This window comes from Paroedura picta, chromosome 4 (assembly GCF_049243985.1).
Source record: "Paroedura picta isolate Pp20150507F chromosome 4, Ppicta_v3.0, whole genome shotgun sequence".
NCBI classification, from domain to species: Eukaryota; Metazoa; Chordata; class Lepidosauria; order Squamata; family Gekkonidae; genus Paroedura; species Paroedura picta.
Window position 1 is genome coordinate 124,171,541 of NC_135372.1, and position 19,431 is coordinate 124,190,971.

The 19,431-nt window shown below is 45.3% G+C and overlaps 1 protein-coding gene across 1 annotated transcript in view; it reads left to right on the top strand.

The window, feature by feature from the left end:
* The window catches only part of JPH2 (junctophilin 2), a 93,003-nt gene that overhangs the window by 60,138 nt on the left and 13,434 nt on the right, over positions 1-19,431 (top strand). Inside the window, exons 3-4 of the mRNA XM_077335526.1 lie at positions 1,725-1,843; positions 17,182-18,062. Of these exons, the coding sequence (XP_077191641.1) occupies positions 1,725-1,843; positions 17,182-18,062 (1,000 nt within the window). The remainder of the gene's footprint in view (positions 1-1,724; positions 1,844-17,181; positions 18,063-19,431) is intronic.

A 19,431-nucleotide genomic window follows, 5' to 3' on the forward strand; every position in this document is an offset into this window, starting at 1 on the left:
AGCTTTCAGGTGATCAGTTCATAATACTTTAAAGTGCATTCTTGTTATTATGTGGTGCATAACAGCCAAATATCTCCACACACATTAACATTTTTGATATGGATATGGCAGTACAGAGCAGTATAGTAGTTAGATTGCTAGTGTTATGTATGTGAAGCTCCATCATGCTAATGCCAACCACTATGCTAAGGAAGAACTGTAATTCAACCAATCAGAGATTATCCTTACATGAATTTATGGACCAATGAACTGCTTGTTAAGGGCCAATCAGGCAGGCTTGTACAAGTTTATGTCATTGTGTTCTGTTGATGTGTGTTCAGTGTTTCTAGCTGGTATTTCAAAATGTTTTCGAAGAGCTATGTCTGTATCTACCAAATGTGCAGACTTATTGGCTAGACTTTTAACAAGTTGACTTAGGTTCAAGTCATCTTCTTTTGTAAAAATCAGCTTGGATATTTATATGTATGCTGCCCTGAGATTCTTGTAGAAAGTGATGATACCAAGATGGTTTCCTCAGGACTCAAACTGCAATATGTTTTCATTGGGAAAAGGAGATTCTTCCCCCAACAAGAATATTGTGAATGCACCCCCCCCCTTAAGATCCATGGAAAAAATAGTAATTAGGAAAAGTTCAAGACTGGTAAAAATGACACCTCAAAGAATTGATTTAATAGATAGAACATATATGACATTTGTACCACCTGCCTATGCATAACAGTCATCCTAATACCATGTTGTAGTAGCCAACATGAGAAAAGAGTTTATCCAGTCACCATGATTTGCTGGTAAGATTGGTGGTTTCCTAGGTCAGTCCTTTTTGAGCCTGGAGTTCTGTTGTGGATGCAACCACAAAATGGCTGATGCAGGAGTTGGAACCAGCCACACAATGACTGCCACAGCTTACCTTCGGTTACACACTAAAGAGCCTTATGTTGTGGTGGCCACTGCTACCAAGCAAAGAAATCTGAAGCCAGTCAGAAGACGTGATGGGCTAAAACCCTACCTGGCCCCAAATAAATTTCGAAGCATACTTGGTGGGTGCCCAGCAAGGTTTGGCTGTGGATCTAACTGGTGGAATGAACTGCCAATTAATATCTGAGCCCGGACAGAACTACCTAAGTTCTGCAGGGCCTGCAAAGCAGCACTCTTCTGCCGGATGTTTGGTTGAGGCCAGAGCAAACTACTAAGCACAGCCAATGAAATCCATAGACCTGCCTCATTCTCCTCCAGGGTTTTCCCGCCACTAAACGGAATACGAAACTGCAATGCAGAAACTAACAGATGGATTGATAAATAGATAAGAAGCAGAACATCATTATTATGGCTTTAATTGTCGTTGTATGGCGCAGAGTGGTAAGGCAGCTGAAATGTTGTCTGAAAGCTCTGCCCATGAGGCTGGGAGTTCGATCCCAGCAGCCGGCTCAAGGTTCACTCAGCCTTCCATCCTTCCGAGGTCGGTAAAATGAGTACCCAGCTTGCTGGGGGGTAAACGATAATGACTGAGGAAGGCACTGGCAAGCCACCCCGTATTGAGTCTGCCATGAAAACGCTAGAGGGCGTCACCCTAAGGGTCAGACATGACTTGGTGCTTGCACAGGGGATACCTTTACCTTTACCTTATGGTATGTACGGAAATATGTTGTGAACCACCCCGAGGCATAATAATAAGAATTCTTTGTAGAATCTGGAAAATACTCAGTCCCATGACGGTTTTCTCTCTACAGAACTGCGCACGCCAAAGCCAAGTCTGAAGGTGCTGAGCAAGCAGCACTGGCAGCGAACAACGAATCCACTTTAGCCCGGTCAATGGCCAGAGAACTGTCTCCAGATTTCTACCAGCCAGGTAAGAAACGGGCTACTTTCAGCCAGTTATTGAACCTCATCCACATTGAGACACTAAGGTGGATCCAGACCAGCTTTTTCACTCCGTCTCACTTGCTTTGCTTCCTTATGATAGCTTCTGAGCCAAAGTATATATTATGGCACCCATGGGTTTGACATCAGTGCCAATTTACAGAATGAATTCAGCCATTTAAAAGGCTGCAAGGGCTCAATGTTGACTGGGCCCATGGTGCAACAGGGCTAGGTGATCTTGCTCCCTCATGTCTTTTCATGCACTGAAAGCACTGAGGGCAGAGGTGTTTCAGCGCTTGAGGACTCCTGTGAGAGAGGGAACAAGATCTCACATGGCTTTGGTCGATGCAGCACCATGATCCCCAGCAGGGCTGTAGGCACAGGTGGACAGGAGGGGTCAGTGCCTGCCCTGTCCACCCGCATGGCCACCCACTCCTGAGACCAAACTTGGCTCGCTTTGAGTTGACCCATCAGGTGGAGCTTAGTGTGCAACTCAGCCCACTTTGATGCCCTACAGCCAGGCCGGGATTTCGGTTGTAAAACAAGAAATGTGGGCAAAGATGCAGCCCTGCTTCAGCACTCTTCTCACCTTTCTACAGTTCCCCTGGAGAAAGATGAACACAAAGAATGGCAAAAAAGATAAAATAAAAACAGAATACTACCATCCTGACTACACTCCAACAAATTGGCATTGATTACGATTACATCCTATCTCTGAATGAACCTTCCATTATGTGCCAAATCAAACAAAAGGCTACTTGATCACGAATTCCAAAAAATCCATCCCACTGTTCCAGCAATTTGCTCTCCCCGTGCGCTTGGTCTCCAAGTGAAGCACGGGATAATGCTGGCTTATTTCCATAACTTGGCAAATCCCTTCTATCGCAGAGCGTTTTCGCTTGCTTGGCTTAACGCCTTTCCATCTAAAGTATTACAAGGGAGATTTGCCAAGATCCCCTTCGAAAACAGACTATGCACCTGTGAATCAAGTTCTCCTGACACCATCCAGCATATCATACTGGATTGCCCCTTGTTCACTCAACAGAGAAGGCATATCATACCTCTTATACCAAAATGGAGAAACCATTCAAGAGACTTAGTTTGCCAATTTTTACTGAGTGATAAGGATGCCGACGTCACTTTTATTATGGCTAAATTTCTGTCCTCAGTTTTTAAACTTAAACTGTCCGATGTATCTTGACTATCTTTGTATATCCTCCTAACCTGCTTTATGCCAATAAAGGTATTGTATTGTAAAAACAGAGTAAATACATGCATTTCTGCACCGCCTGGTGCCAATGATGTCTCAAACAGGCTTCAGCACATACAAATAGTTTTCAAGTTGTGAGCTTAAACCAGATAAAGCAAAAAAATTGTCCATCTGGCTTGTCTTTCTTAAGATCTCCAAAAAGATCCAAAAATATTTTGCCCAAGCTAGGGCTCCACCATCTTTAAAAAAAAAATGTAGCTTGAATCAGGGAAATAATTAAAAGGCACAAGGATTTCCATCCATGAAGTTTGGTGTGGCTTGAAGTAGCAGAACAAAATTTGAGTCCAGTGGCACCTTTATGACCAACAAAGTTTTATTCTAGACTAGGGGCCAAGCCCGTTGCATTCAGGAATACAACGGGAGCTAGATTGGGGTAGGTGGGATGGAAGAACTCTGGAGACAGTGTCCTTCTCCCCCCAGGACCTGGAAAGGCTGCAGGCAGCTGTTATGGAACTCACCAGCAGGGGGCAGCTCTCCCACAGCAGGGATCTGCAGCCTCCAAGCCTGGGAGGGAAGTGGAAGGAGGAGGGCCTGGTCAGGGGTGGAAGATGGAAAGCGATTGGCTGGCCGCTGGACAGACAGGCTAGCCATTTGGAGTAGGAGGCACTCAGGGGCGGGACATCCGCCCTGAGTGTTATGCGCTGAGTGGCTCTTAAGCCATGAGACACACTCCTCCTCCAAGGCCTTACCAGAAATATTAAGTGGAACAGATGTGAGCTTTCGTGTTCATGTACACTTCCTCAGACATCCATGGAATGTTGCTTTATTGCCTGTCTCTCCCATGATAGCATGAAATGCCTCCAAAAGCCTGTTTCTGAGGGGCAAAGGACCCCCTCCCCAGAACAGGATTTCAGGGAATATTTCGGGCTGCTGCAGGAAAAAGGAGGCAGGAAAGCTGCTTTTCATGGGCAGAAATCTTAGTGCCTGTGAAATGCTAACCTGGATTTAAGCTACGTTATTTTTTCAAGTATATATATTTCCAATAATCACTTAGTTTTTCTTCCAGGTAGAAATGGCAAAATGCCCTCTTTGTCAGAATACTGTCCTTTTCTCTGACTGTCCTCTGAAATGTCCTGGTTCTGTCCAGTAAAACTAACTGAAATCTCTTTTCCTGTTGAAGCAGCGTTTTGTAAACGTTTTAGTGGCTAGCTGTCCCACAATGAGTTGAGGTCTGCCAACGGCCCTATACAAAACTGGTACTACATATACATTTGCACCTATGAATGTAAATTAGCCTATGCAATGCACAGATCCCTTCCGCCATCTTCTTTATTTCTTTAATTTAAAGTATTATTCTCCTGCCTTCTACCCTCAGACTTGAAGCAAAGTTCAAGGGTTCTTGTCATTGTCCTCGGCCATCTCTGTACAAGGTCACCATACTTCCCACTCAGCCACCATCTTGCCTTTACCTTATCTATGGAAATCCAAGCAATACTTTTCAAAATATGGATCTGCTTTGTCAAGTGAACAAAAAGGAGAGAAGAAGAGGAGGCAAGAGAAGGGGGTTCATTAGAGTGCAAAGAGAGCGAGCCAGTTCACAGCTCCTTAAACTCCACAGGGGATTAGACAGTTTTGTCAGATGTTCTGAAGCTTTTTGTATATACCTTGTTTGTCAAATGCGAGGCTCTGAGAAGCTTAGCCTAGGAGGGTGGGTCTGTAATGGTCCCAGGTCAGGAAGCTGAGGCATAACTAGTTGTGGGGATCAGCAGAGGTAAATGGGGTAGGGGAAGCTGAAGAGTCTCCTGCACTTTTGAAAGGGACTTTGGGATATGTTCTCATCGTGCAGGGATGAGAGATCCTTACAGTAAGCGTTCTGCTTCCTACCTGGAGATATTTTTGTCATCACAAGGAAATACAAAGCATGTACTTGCATGGTAGGAAGCCCACCTGTCCATTTGTTTTAGTCTGCCTTTTCTTGAGAGTCACACAAATGCAAACACTAACCCTGTATATATAATAATATAAGATAAAATATATTACGTGTGCAATAAAACTGGATTACAAAACTAGATGACAATGAAATAAAATGGCATAATTCATGCAGTAAACTATGCCAGTAAGCAATGCAATGAAAGCTACCTAAAATTTCCTGAAACGTTAAAATGACAGTCCTACTAACTTTATAAAAATGCCTTTAGGAATAGAATAATGCATATTTTCTTGGACCTAGATGGGTGGGGTTTGGGTAGGAGAGGGACCTCAGTGGGTATAATGACTTAGAATCTACCTGGCCAATTCTCCCTGGGAGTGGATCTTGGTTGCCTGGTGATTTGCTGTTATTCCATGAGAAATAAGCACCACTTGGAGGTTGACATCCCTAATTACAGCTGAAACCCACTTTATAGAAATTAGTTCCTTGGAGTTGCCACCCCATGGTGGCTGCCCTATGGAACCCAGAAACTAATAAATAATTATTGGAGTGACTGGAAGAATAGGTATAGTATGTATACTCTTCCTAGCTCCTGATAGTAATTTAACTTTGGTTAAACTTTTACTGTATAAAGGTTGTTGGTTGAGGCTGGGTTAGCAAGATCAGTGGGCCCCCCTCAGGTCTCGCTATAATATCTAGTGCAGCGGTCCCCAACCCCCAGTCCGGAGACTGGGACCGGTTCGTGGATAAGTTGGTACCGGGCCGTGGTTCCTCATCCTCCTCCCCGGCTGCTGCCCCAGGGGCTACCCTGCCACTCCGCTGCCAGCTCACCTTTGGTGCTCTCCAGCGGCCGCCATGGCTGGGGCTCCTCCTCAGCGGGGCATTGCATAGCTGCTGCTGGCACCGCCCCTAGCGGATGGCGGGAAGTCAGGGGTGCCGGGGGGAAAGCAAGCAGAGCAGGGGCTCATGTGCCAGTGGCGACATGCCTCTGCAAAAGACTACCCCCCCCCCCGGCCTCAGTAAAATTATCAAGCATTGACCAGTCCCCAGTGATAAAAAGGTTGGGGACCACTGATCTAATGTACCTTTGTTAGCTGACTGCAGGAGGTAGGAGGACTCTTGCCATCTCAGTATGTTTTAGATTTGTGGGGTTTTATGGGAATTTTATATGTGAGTTCTCTCATGGTTTCTGTGCCTGGGAGAGGATGGAGCCTGCAAGTCTACTCCTGCCTTAAACTGCCTTTTGCTTCTCCCCCCATCAGTCCTCCTGTTAACGCAGGTGCTGATGTCTCTTCCGGTGACATGCCATTTCCGGGGTATGTGGCAGGGAGGTGTGGCCAGCTGACATCACTTCCAGGGCTCCTCAAAGACTGAAAAATTATTTCAGGGCTCCTCTATTATCAAAAGGTTGAAAAAGGCTGATTGAAATATATAAATAAATGAAGGGATAACAGGTATGGCTTTCTTGTAAGATCATGTGAAAACTGAAAGTACTATATAAATGTTTTAAGTGTTGTTAATACCCATTCAGTCTCAGTGCCTGATTGACCTCTAAAGATAATACCGCACCATTAGATAACCACAGTTTAAAATGAGCTACTAATGAAAGAAGACAAAGGAAAGGTATCAACCTGCACTAATCCAAGCCAGACATACACAAAGATATGCCAGGGAATATTTAAGGAAACAGCTGTGCAGATTCCTTCTGTTCAAGTCGGTCTCGCTCAGGTGGACATCCTTTTGTAAAATGTCTCTGCTTTGTTGTTGTTGCCTTTAAGCCAGGAAGTGTCACAACATCACTGGGGTATTGGGCTGCCAGTGTGTGACACTTGCAGTTAACAATAGCTGGAAGGTCCTGTGATCTTGGCAGGAGAGTACCAGCTGTCATTCATGTCTTCACAATTGCCTTGTGCATGCCAAGCTATGTTTAGACTACAAAAGACAGAAAAATAAAATTTCCAATGTACCTGAGTTCCAATGTATCTGAATTGTTAAATTTTTCATATATTTTGATTTTATGGCATCTGTCAAGATGACTTGGCTCTTGTGCCCCAGAACATTAGGCAGGCATAAAAAACACGTGGGAAAGGTCCATACAATTGGCTCAGTCGATGTAGCTGCGAAATTTATGCACACGTGCACCAGCAACTTGGGAAATTAGGCCGTGTATATTTGAATTGTACCTTTGATGCTTACAGACGGCCTCTTTAAAGTTACTGGATAGATGTTTTCATATCAAGAGTATTACACATGGACTGAATTGTTTCCTAGATAGTTCTTAGAAATCTTTCTCTTAGAGGTTGCCTACAGGAAGGTTCTCAGGAAACAGAATCTCTAGGTCCTGTCTTCATATTTAGCCAGTTGGGTGACCCCTTTAGCAAGGCAATTTGCAAGCGCGAAGCATTATATCAAAAGCACCCTTTGTGATTATAATGTTGCAGCGCTGCTGAATTTGCATACATGTGATGTATACCAAAGCATCCTACCCGCAGAAATGATGTCACTGAACATTTCCACACTGGGAACTTCGCTGCCCGAGCTCCCAAATCTTTTGTTTGGTGCTAGTGTCAGTGGGAGGGGGAGTTCCATTGGAACTCCATCCACCAGCTGTGGATAAATGGAAGCCCAAGGTGGTAAGCTGTCACCATGGCATATGGTAGCTTAGGTGGTTGTCCATATGCCACTTGGACCCATTCAAAATCTGTGGCTTGATGGCAACATCTTTGCCGAGTCACTCTGGTTCAGTTCCTTCATAAACCATTGTCGAACGCAGCCTGTTTAAGATGCCAAAATGCAGTTCAGAAGTATCATTTACCGGACGAGCATGGTTCATGAGAAGATCCAATTCTCATAAAAAAATCAGGGGAGTCTGTTAAAAAAAAGGAAATGTAGCCATATTCATATTATTATTAATTAGATTTCTTAATCGCCCTCCCGAGACCAATATCTTGATTTGTGTGTGTGCACATTTGAGTGAGGAAGACATTGTCAGAACTGAGACCACGACTAGTTAGTCTGCTCCGTGCTATTTTGAGGTGTCTGAGCAACTGGCCAAATAGCTTCCAAATAGTCTTGTTGCAGCCAGAAATAAATGGCCCTGAATGGGTCTTTTTATGATTGACAGGAGCCTGCAGGCAGGGTAGGCTGGCTAAAATAAATTCCATGGCCATCTTCTTCCTTGGCCTCTTGGTACAGAATTGTACAGAACCCATAGCAGCATCAAACCCATAGTTTTTGTCTTTCATATTGAGCAAGCGGGCTTGCGTTCCACATATCTTTATGCAAGCATTGAGTTCAGCACCTCCAATTAACATGTATAGAATCCCAACCCTAAAATTGCTTTACGCATTGCAGAAATAGTATATATGCATTGTATGCACGTGCTGTATTCTCTGTAACTGGTCATATCTATCCTTGTCCCCCCCATTTTTGGGGGGGAGGGGGACACGCTGTGGGGATCACCTGCACGGGCTTCCAACCAGCTGAATAAAACACCCTAGCCTGCTGCTGTCCCTTTAAACAGAAGTTTGATATGCAACAGAGCAACACTTCTCCTGGCAAGGGGTTAACTATTATCACCTTCTAATTGCTGCAGAAGAGCCTCTCGTGGCACAGAGTGGTAAGGCAGCGACATGCTCTCTGAAGCTGTCTGCCCATGAGGTTGGGAGTTCGATCCCAGCAGCCGGCTCAAGGTTGACTCAGCCTTCCATCCTTCCGAGGTCGGTAAAATGAGTACCCAGCTTGCTGGGGGGTAAACGGTAATGATTGGGGAAGGCACTGGCAACCCCCCCCCCCCCGTATTGAGTCTGCCATGAAAACGCTAGAGGGCGTCACCCCAAGGGTCAGACATGACCCAGTGCTTGCACAGGGGATACCTTTACCTTTAATTACTGCAGATCAAACTACTGAAAAAGGGATAGCCAAAAAGAGCAAAATGTAACCCTGATAAGGCTCCTGCAAAGATCATTGCATGAACACCCCATATAAGGAGTGCATCTGCTATCTTGCATAATGTTTGTCATTTTCTTTATAGGCTAGGCACAGAATTTCATTTGAGAGGGAAAGAAACACATTTGGGAGGGAAAAAAACTCTTGGCCCAGAAGAAAGACCCAGCTACATATAATGCAGAGTATCTGGGTATGGTCCCTAAAGACCCAGCTACATATAATGCAGAGTATCTGGGTATGGTCCCTAAGCAAAGATGTGAGTCAGGTCAACCTCCCCGGCATCATTTCCTTAATTGAAATGTTGCCCTCTCTTCAGCTGAGCAAAGGGACTATTCACGGGATATTTAAAATGATGCAGAGAGAGGATACATCTCTACCACCTGTGACCTTGATAGTATCCCCTTCCTGAGAATCAGTTAATACAATCAGCAGAATGAATCATTAAGCTTTGTGTAGACTGCCCTGTGGATGTAGATGGCAAATTGCACGCTTGAAATCTCCCCGTAGGACAGCAGACACAGCTAGACTAAAATCTGTCCCATTCTCATAGAAGGGGGGGGGGGGGGATGAGGTCTGTGATCTGACTGAAGAACAAAAGATAGTCATCTTACAGAAATGCTGATTTTATAAACGGACAGATAGTGGGCAGGAAGGGATGTGCCAGTGTTTTTCTCTTGTGGAACTTCCTTGCATACCCAGGGAATTGCTGGTTGCCACTGTGGGGTGGTAGGTGAATTTCCTCCAGGGCAGGCTGGATTGTGGAGATTTTTGGTGCTGAGGAGATCACTTGGGCATGAAATTGGGGTCACTGTGGGTAGACAGGTAATTGTAAATTCCTGCATTGTGCAGGGGATTGGATTAGATGACCCTGGAGGTCCCTTCCAACTCTATGATCCTATGAAAAGAGGGATTCTGAATGCTCTGCTATATGTGGCTCATTCCCTCACATGTGCTTTTCTTCCAGATGGGCTTCCTTATGATAGCAGAACCCAGCTGGAAGGAAAGTCAAATTGTGAATACGGTTGCCTCACCATCCATTGGTTCAGCTCATGTGGTGATTGCCAGGCACGAACCAGATTTTTTTGGGTTTGTCTCCTAGACCGTTTGCGCACTGGGAACTTCACTGCCCCAGCTCCCATGCAGGAGCACAAATCAGGGGCGGATGAGGTGCACCGGGCCCAATGCTCCCCCGTGTGGGTGCAGGAAGAGGTGGGGCAACCTGCCATGACTAAAACTCCAGCCTGCAGCCCAGCATGAAACCTCCAGTGCGTAAACGGTCCTTGTCAGCTTATATATTGCTAGTCACCACGTTGCTTTTCCCTACTTGTTCTAATAGCTCAGTACAGTGCAACTGGATTTTTGTATATGCATTGTCACAGAACCTGCGTGAGTTCTTCTCCCCCCACCCCCATTGCCATTGCTCCTGTTGGCAAGTAGTTATTTTAACAAGACAGTTAAATCAGTCAGAATCAATCACAAATAGAAGTGATGTTTTGAAAAAAAAAAAAAAAAGCATCCTACCCTTTGGTACAGAGCAGACTTGTTTGGATTAGCAGCATTTTTGCACCTGTGCAGGTTTGTTTTCTTTTTTTTGGCGGGGGGAGGGGATGCAAACTATCAGGCATTAAGGTTGTTTGATGCTGAATTGTACAATCCCGGCAATCATCACAGTCCAACTAAGTAAGTTCGAATGTCAAACACACTGAGAACAAAACCTGTGTAACCATTAACTAGGGCACAGGGTAGATATGGTGAGTGAGGAGAGGGTCTAACAACTTTTATCCATGCATCCCCCCCCCCCCACACACACACACCTTTGCTCTTAAAATTGTAATGTCTCCACTTCTGGTATGTAACTAAGAGGACATCAATTTTAAGAGCAAATCTGCAACAGCCTGTGTCTATGCTGAACCTTGACATGATAGTTTCATTATACAGGGTGGTTTATCTTCACAGGTGAGCTTTTAAATGTACAACTCCTCCATATCTGTAATATTGGTCCCTGGGCAGGGGGGAGGATTATCATTTGGTTTTATTGATCCCATTAATTGGCTCTCAGCAGCCTCTCCCTGCACAGAGCTGTCTATCCTAGATATATCTGTCTGCTAGAAAAGATTATTTTCAGATTCAGCAAAATCTTTCAGGATTACAAGCAGCAGTAGGTGTCACATGGCCGAAATTCACAGCCTCTAATGGACTTGATGAACACTCCCTTTCTCATTCCTGGAGTGTCTCGACAGGGATGGGAAGGCAGCTTAATGGTTTTCTTGAATTCATTCACTAGTTAAAATTATCCTTTGCTGAACTATCAGTAGAAGCAGCTTTCTGTAGTCATCATAATAGGAAACCAAGCCACAAAAGCAATGTGACTTTATCTGTTCCCTACGTCAGACTCGGTTTGCTGCTTAGAATTTTAGAATTCATTATTAATGGGACAAGATTTTTCCGAAATATCCTCCAAGATCGACTTTTACACGTGTCAGGAGCTGTTTTCTGTAGCTCTCACAAGAAAAGGGGACTCAAATCCAGCACTAGATTGCTCAGGGCAGTTACAATCTTCCAGTAGGGATAATTACAGGGCGTTTAAAGTATATATTCAACCGTATGAGAAAGAAGCCATTTATACAGTTGAGTGACTCAGGGATTTGTGTATGAATTCTAGTATGTGTAATAACTTCAGTTTTCCAGGCCATTGCATTATAAACCTATCTTGCATTTAATTAAGGCATAACTGTAAGAAAAAGTTTCTTCCTAACATTTTAAAAGGCAAATGGTAGCGGCAGGGGACTTGGGCTAATTCCCAATTGGAGAAAAGTTTGATTACAGCTAGAAATGTTACAGGAATTGCTCCTTCAGTCGGCAGGAGAAAAGAAATCACTAGTGTGATGTCATATCAGTGTACGAATTCCTGGAAACTCTGTGGTAAAGCCATAGAGTTTACAGCAATTCCTAGACTGATGTCATTTCATGTCATGTGTGATGCCAGCACCTCTCTCACAGGATGCTTATCATTAGCTGGGATAATTAACAGGATAGCATCCAAAATGATAGTGGCAGAAGAAGATGCATAGTAGAGGGGTTGGGAAATTCCTGGAGATCTGGGGGGTGGGTCCTTGGGGAGGACACGGTTATGGGAAGAGAAGGGCCTCAGCAGCGTATAACACCATAGAATCCCAAAGAAACATTTGTTCCAGGAGATCCTAGAGATCCATTGTAATTCCTGGAGATTTCAAAGCCTCGCCTAGAGATTGGAAAGTGAGATCACCCACCATGTTAACAAGCAGACTCGAGGAGGACTGAGGGAGGGATAGTCAGGATGGGGTGTAAGTGGGAGTAGGCATGCAGGCTCTGCCCCCTCCCAGGTGTGTAAGCCCCAAGAGAACTTACTCTCAGAAGGGGGGGCAGTGGAAGTGGCTGGTTCCCTAGCTTGTAGCGGGCCCATTAAGGCAGGAGGGGAAATGCTGTGGACCCCTTCTGAACCGGCTGTGGACCCTGGTTGGGAATCCCTGCCTTAAAGACTAACAACATTTATTCCATCATCTGCTTCTTCAGATGTCTCATCCTTATCCATCATCCATCATTGTTACTCTATATAATTCTGAAACAGCCTAGGGGGTGGGACGTATCTGGCTGTCCACGTTAGAATAGGGCCAATCAGGATGCAGCCAGCTTTGTCCTCATTGGCCCTGCCCCTGTGGCTCCTGCCCTCCGGCCCTGGACTCTAGCCTCTTTGCTCTCAGACGCCTCAGTGCCTGGAGCCAGCAGCAGGTGAGAGGGCCCTGGGCAAAGGGTTGTGGTGGAGGCCTTGCTAACAAGGGCCTCTTGGCCTGCTAGGCTGGGCCTGCTCACGAGGGCCTCCCAGCCTGCTGACTGCCTGCTAAGGAGCTCTGGCTCGGCCCTGCTAACAAGCTGCCCAGCCCCTGCTCGCCCCACTTGATTTGGCTGTGAGCTGCGGCCCAAAGCCACCCTAAGCTGCCTGGCCAGGGGCCAGGGGAGGGGACCCTTTCTGAGCCCGTTCTTAGGAACGGGCTTTGAAGCTAGTAAGGAAATAAGAATGTCAGACTAGAATTTGGAAGACTGTTTGAATCCCCACTCATGCCATGGAACCTTGCTGGGGGACCTTGACCCAATCACAATCTCTCAGCCTGACCTACCTCACAGGGTTGTTGTGAGGAAAACATGGCAGAGAGGAGAATGATAAAAGCCACTTGAGTTGCTACTGGGGGGAAAGTCAAGGTATAAATGAACCACTGATTGATTGGTTGGAGAGTAACCGTGGAGTTTTTTTTTTTTTTTTGCTGCCATCTGTGGATTTCTTGCTCTGATAATTCTATTTTATGGGATTGTATTTTAATGTTTTATGGGCTTTATGTTTTATTGTTGTAAGACAGCTCAGGACGACTTATTTGATTGGGGCGGGGTATAAATTAAATTATAGATAAAATAAATTAATTAAGGGGCAATTACAGAGGGGTAGGTTTTGAGGCAGAGAAGGGTTTCTGCCATAAATCTTTCCAGTGTGTAATTCTCCGTGCAGCCTGTATAGACTCTACATTTGCATATGTCAGACTGGATTTGCTGCTTAGAATCTGCAATTTTAAATTAAAGATTACACTTCAATTTCTGCTAAACGATCATTCTGCTGAGACCACACTGTGCGTGGCTGGATTTTCAATGGATCCAAGATATGTTAAATCAAATTTTTATTCACTTTGGTTGTATCAGTCTCTCGCTTGTCCTATGTCAATTAAGGCATCATTATCATTATCATCTTAGATTTAACGTCATTCAAACATGTGGCGTTTGAAAATGTGCTGCGTAAACCAAGTCTAGGCATTTCCTACATTATAACTAATTAAGGCCTCACGTTGTAGGGAGGGGAAAGGGAAGGGAATTATAAGCCACTCTGAAACTTCTTTGGGTAGAGAAAAGCAGCACATAAGAACCAACTCTTCTTATTATTGGTTGCCTCTTTTCCCACATTTGAATAGTCTCTCTGATTGCCTCCCCTCAACATTTTGAATTCTGTTACTTGATTTGCATCTGGTACACAGCTCAAGTAGTATACTTAGCGTATATCAGCGGTCCCCAACCTTTCTGAGGTCAGGGACCACCTCCAGGGGTGAGGGGAGAGCCGACAGCCCGGGTGCCGCACACACGCACGGCAGCTGCGCGCAAACGCGCATGCACGTTTTTGCCACCAGGTGGCCAACTCACATGCACGGCAACTGCGCGCATGCACATTTGCGTCACTGGCATGGTACTGTGGCCTTCGCAGCCCGGGGGTTGATGACCCCCGGCGTATATGACACCCAGAACAGTTCATTTGTATAAGCACACCATCCAAGTTAGGGCTTACGTTTGAGTTAGCATGCCTGGAGAGCAGTGCTTCCAGAGTGACCCCCCACCCCGTTTCCAGCACTTGTGCCTTTTCTTGGGGGAGAGGCTCCATGAAAGCCCCCTCCTTGCTTCGCTCTGCTGAGCCATCAACTTTGCATGGAGTGGTAGCTGCTATCCCAAGAGAAGCTCTACATTATATGCACAAACATATGTGCACCCCTCTGGATATGCCTTTGGTCAAACACTATTAATTCATGCTTCCGGGGTGGGGGGGTGGGGAAGGTCTTTAGGCCTTTGACATGAGATAGTCCACCTTGATAGAACACCTTGAAATCGCTGCTACCAATGCGTGCATAAGATAGATCAGGCTAAAGGTAAAGGTAAAGGTATCCCCTGTGCAAGCACCGAGTCATGTCTGACCCTTGGGGTGACGCCCTCTAGCGTTTTCATGGCAGACTCAATACGGGGTGGTTTGCCAGTGCCTTCCCCAGTCATTACCGTTTACCCCCCAGCAAGCTGGGTACTCATTTTACCGACCTTGGAAGGATGGAAGGCTGAGTCAACCTTGAGCCGGCTGCTGGGACTGAACTCCCAACCTCATGGGCAAAGCTTTCAGGCGGCTACCTTACCACTCTGCGCCACAAGAGGCTCATGGGCCTAGATCAGGCTACAGAGAAATTAAATGGGCAGTGATTGGTTGGTGGTGTCCAGCTTCCTAGGTGCCCTATAGCTCTGAAACATTTCAGCTCTGGCATGTAAATTGTACAGGTTTGGGGTGGCAGTCCATGAAGTGGGGGGGGGGGATGTTCAGATTCCAAGCGAGAGGCTATTACGGTGAATTCATTCCACAATTGGGAAAAATATGGAATAAACTGACTTAGGAAAGGGGGAGTGGCACGAGGAAAGACCAGGATAACATGGGGATGTTAAAGAAGTTGTCTGGATGCAAGACCCCCCTCCCCACCCCATAACCTCGGGGAGTGAAAGTAGAACATTAAGGCAATCTGGAAAATGCCCATGTTTCCAGTTCATAATCAGCTTTGGGAGAGGGGGTCAGAAGAGATGTGACATGACTGTGTCACTTTTGCTCCAGGTTAAGATTTACTACTATGTAAACAATAATGTAGCCCCGGGCTGTGCTGCTAGGAGACGATGACACAACCCAGTCAGATAAGGACAGAATGAAACCTGAATCCAGAAGTCACCTTCTTTAACAGAGACAGGTCAACTTTTCCAGTGATTTCAATGGGACTTGTGTGCCCCAGGTGACCTTATTACCGGGCAGTGCACAGAACCTGACATCTCTTCTAACACCAGACCCAAGCTTCTGCACTATTTTTTTCAACCATTCTTTTCCTAGTGCCCTTACATTTTTATACAGACATGTTGTCAAAGACTTATAGCTATTCTTATAGCAGATCATATTCTCATATGTATTAACAATCACTTGGCTAAGAAAAATGGTAAAAACTTCTAGATTAGGAATAATATGTGATGGGAACTGAATATGTATGTTAAAAGAGATGGCAAACCATATCAGCTGGTCGCTTTTTTTCTTAATTTTTCTGTAAATGCTTTATATAATAATAAATAATAAAATTATAAAAAAAAGACTTATAGCTATTATCGGAGGTCTCAAGACTGCACCTTGATGCTGCTGGGAGACTAATTGGTTCTAATACAGAAAGTTTCTTAAATCAAGCAGCCTTATAATATCAACATTTCTATGTGGATACTTAAATCCAAAGATTGGGGGACAAGACAGACAAGACAGATCTATCTACAAACCTGAGAAAAACCCCAGATTTGCAGAAAAATCTGAAATCTAGAATTAAATATATTAGGGTGATTACCACCACTCCCCCCCCTCCCAAAAAAAATTTGTGTAGCTTTTAGTGCCCTTTGCTAGACAACCGCAAAAGTGTTGCTAACTATTAAGCAATCAGAATTGGCAACAAATAATACGCAGACTATTGGTTCTCTGAATAAGCGGTTGTACAGTTAGTTCTGCTATTCAGAACACCTTAGCTCTCATAAGGGGAGCAAGCTCAACAGGTATGTCACGTCAAAGCATCCATCTTCAGAAGATGCCATTTCCTCCAAGGGAACTCATCTGTGGAAACAGTTTGTAATTCCAAGCAAACTCCAAGCTCCTCCTGAAGACTGATAACCATGTCTATTGATTGTTCGTTACTGATAGATTTATTATTTATTTAATTCATTTGTACTGTGCTTTTCTCCCAGTGGGGCCCCAAGGAATCTACACATTTCTCCTCTCTTTTGCTTATTCCTCACAACAAACCTGTGAGGTAGGTTAGGCTGAAAGAGTATGACTGGCCCAAGTAAAGACTTGACTCGGGGTGTCCTTGTCTCATAACTGCCCCACGTTGGTTCTTGCACATATGCGGTAAGGCAGACAGAAACAAACTGGGGAAGAGCTATTTATCCTCCTCCCCTTCTAGGATATATTATCTCATTTCTAAATGGGAATTTCTGTTTTCTTATCTGTATCAGATGTACAGCAGTCCAAAAGAATAGTCTTTGGCCATTTTCATGGAATTATGACTGGCAAAGTGATTTGCCAAGCTGTCAGATAAATTAGCCAACTATTTATTTATTTATTTATTTATTTCGTCCATTCATTCATACCCTGCTTTTCTTCACCTTGGGAATGAGAAGCAGCTTACATTTTTCTCCTCACTTCCATTTTTCTTCACAACAATCCTGTGAGGTAGACCATAGCGACAGTATATGACTACCCCAAGGTCACCCAGGAAGCTTCCATTGCAGAGTGGGGATCTGAAATTGGGTCTCCCAGACCCTAGTCCAACACTCAAACTGCTATACCAGTCTGACGCTATTTGCGTGAGACTTTAATATCTCTTATTTTCCTCCCTAGGCCCTGAGTACTTGAAGCGAAGGCTCCTCCAAGAACTAATGGAGAATGAAGAAAACATAGAGAATGCTGAAGAGACACCACCCATTGAAGAGCCTCCGCTGCCATCACCTCCAGAAAGTCCTCAAGTGGATGAGCAGGAGTCTGCCAAGCCCAAGGAGAGTACTGCTCGGACCCCGTCTCCTCCTGGAACACCACCTGAGGCAAAGCGTGCCAAGCAGAATTCCCAGAAAGAGGGTTTAGTTGGCCCTGGGAGCTGGAATGGAGATCCCAGCAAGGAAGGGGGTCGTACAGGAAATAGGCCCAACACCCCTTCGAATGCACTTTTGGCACCAGGGGAGAAGGCAGGAGGCAACACCAGACCTCCATCCCGTGGCGCCAGTAGGCATAGCCACGGGAGGACTTTGGCTGACCAGATGGAGATCAAACCCCTTCAGAAGCTACAACAGGGAGGCGACGTTGCATTATTTCAAGGCTATCACAGTTATGCTGTGAGGACCTCCCCGGTGACACCCCCGGTGGACGATGAGGAAGAATCGTCCCCCGTTTCCAAATCACCTCCCCAGCCAAGTTCCTCGGAGCCCAAAGCAGATGTGAAGGAAGTTGAGCATAAATTCGAGCCCCAAAAGAGAGCAGTTACACCTGTGGTCCAGCAGGAACCAGCTCACGAAGAGAAAAAAACATCGAGAGCTGAACCTAAGCCGGAGCCCAAGCAACAGCCGCCGCAAGAATCCAAAGCTGAATTGAAAACGCAGGCTGCAGCCGAAGGCAAGCCTGAACGGAAAGCAGAGCCCAAGACAGTGGCCAAAACTGAGCCCAAGGCCGTGGTGAAGAAGGGTCCTGTGACTGAGGCAGCCGCACCAGTGGTGGAGGAACATGAAGAGGTGATGTTGCATGGTGACAGTGGGACTTGTCATGGGAGGAGGGGGAGAAACCAGTAGGTTAACAATGACCTTTTGAATTTTCCGTTTACCTAACTAAATGTATCATGTGTAGTATCCCATCATTTTCGTGTCCACACACTGAAGTGTGTGCATGATGTGAAACATCTTTTCAGCATTACAGTATTGCAGGCTTGAATGGGTTTCATATTTTGTTTCATCAGATTACATTGTAATGCACTGAATACAGGTAATGGGCTTTCATCTGCAGCCAGTGAATCCCATCAGATGCAGCATGGCAACGTCTGTAGCTGAGGAAATCTTAAGGAGATGGAAGAAACTGATATTGTTTCTGTCTCCCTCTGACTCTCATCCCCATATAAGCTGCACTCTGTATCAAAACTTTACTCTTTGTGTAAAATCTGCTATATTGTTTAAAATATGCTGCTTCTTGTGAGTCATCAATATCCTTATCCATTATTCCTCTTAATATTTGTGAAACATCTCTGGGGGTGGAGAGTGCCCTGGCTGTCCGAGATGGAATAGGGCCCTCCTTTTCCAGCTCCCGCCCTCCTTCCCTGGACGCTAGCCACTTTGCTCTCAGATGTGTGAGAGAGACACAGAGAGCCCTGCCATACCGCACCCTGATTACCTACTAGGGCTCCTGCTGTGAGGGAGAGAGAGAGAGAGAGAGAGAGAGAGAGAGAGAGAGAGAGAGAGAGAGAGAGAGAGAGAAACTGCAAACTGCCCATGCTACAGAGCCCTGATTACCTCCTATAGTTCCTGCTGTGAGAGAGATTTGTGCCTGCCAGTGTCCCCTGGGTCCTAGCGCCCATTTCATTCTTGGTTGCAATGGGTTTTTTCCCCTAGTTTATACATATTTATATTTTTAGTACCAGCCAGTCTTCAGTTCAAAAGACTGGGCATTGTTTTATTATAGAACAAGCTTAGAGTATTTTTGTGCATCCCGTGGTGCTTCCATTGGCCAATGTGTCTTTTTTCAGGTTGAACAATTTAAAAAAATTACCACCTGAATACATTTTTTACATTTTTTTCTGGACCAATAGTGTCGACGACCAGTTCAGACATCCGTTGATTGCCTTCTTTGTTTTGGTACAGAAGTCCTACCTGTAGTGGTTCACTAATACATGCAAATCCTGGGCACTTCAAGTGAAAAACATAATTAAAGGTAAAAGGTAAAGGTATCCCCTGTGCAAGCACCGAGTCATGTCTGACTCTTGGGGTGACGCCCCCCAGCATTTTCATGGCAGACTCAATACGGGGTGGTTTGCCATTGCCTTCCCCAGTCATTACCGTTTACCCCCCAGCAAGCTGGGTACTCATTTTACCGACCTCGGAAGGATGGAAGGCT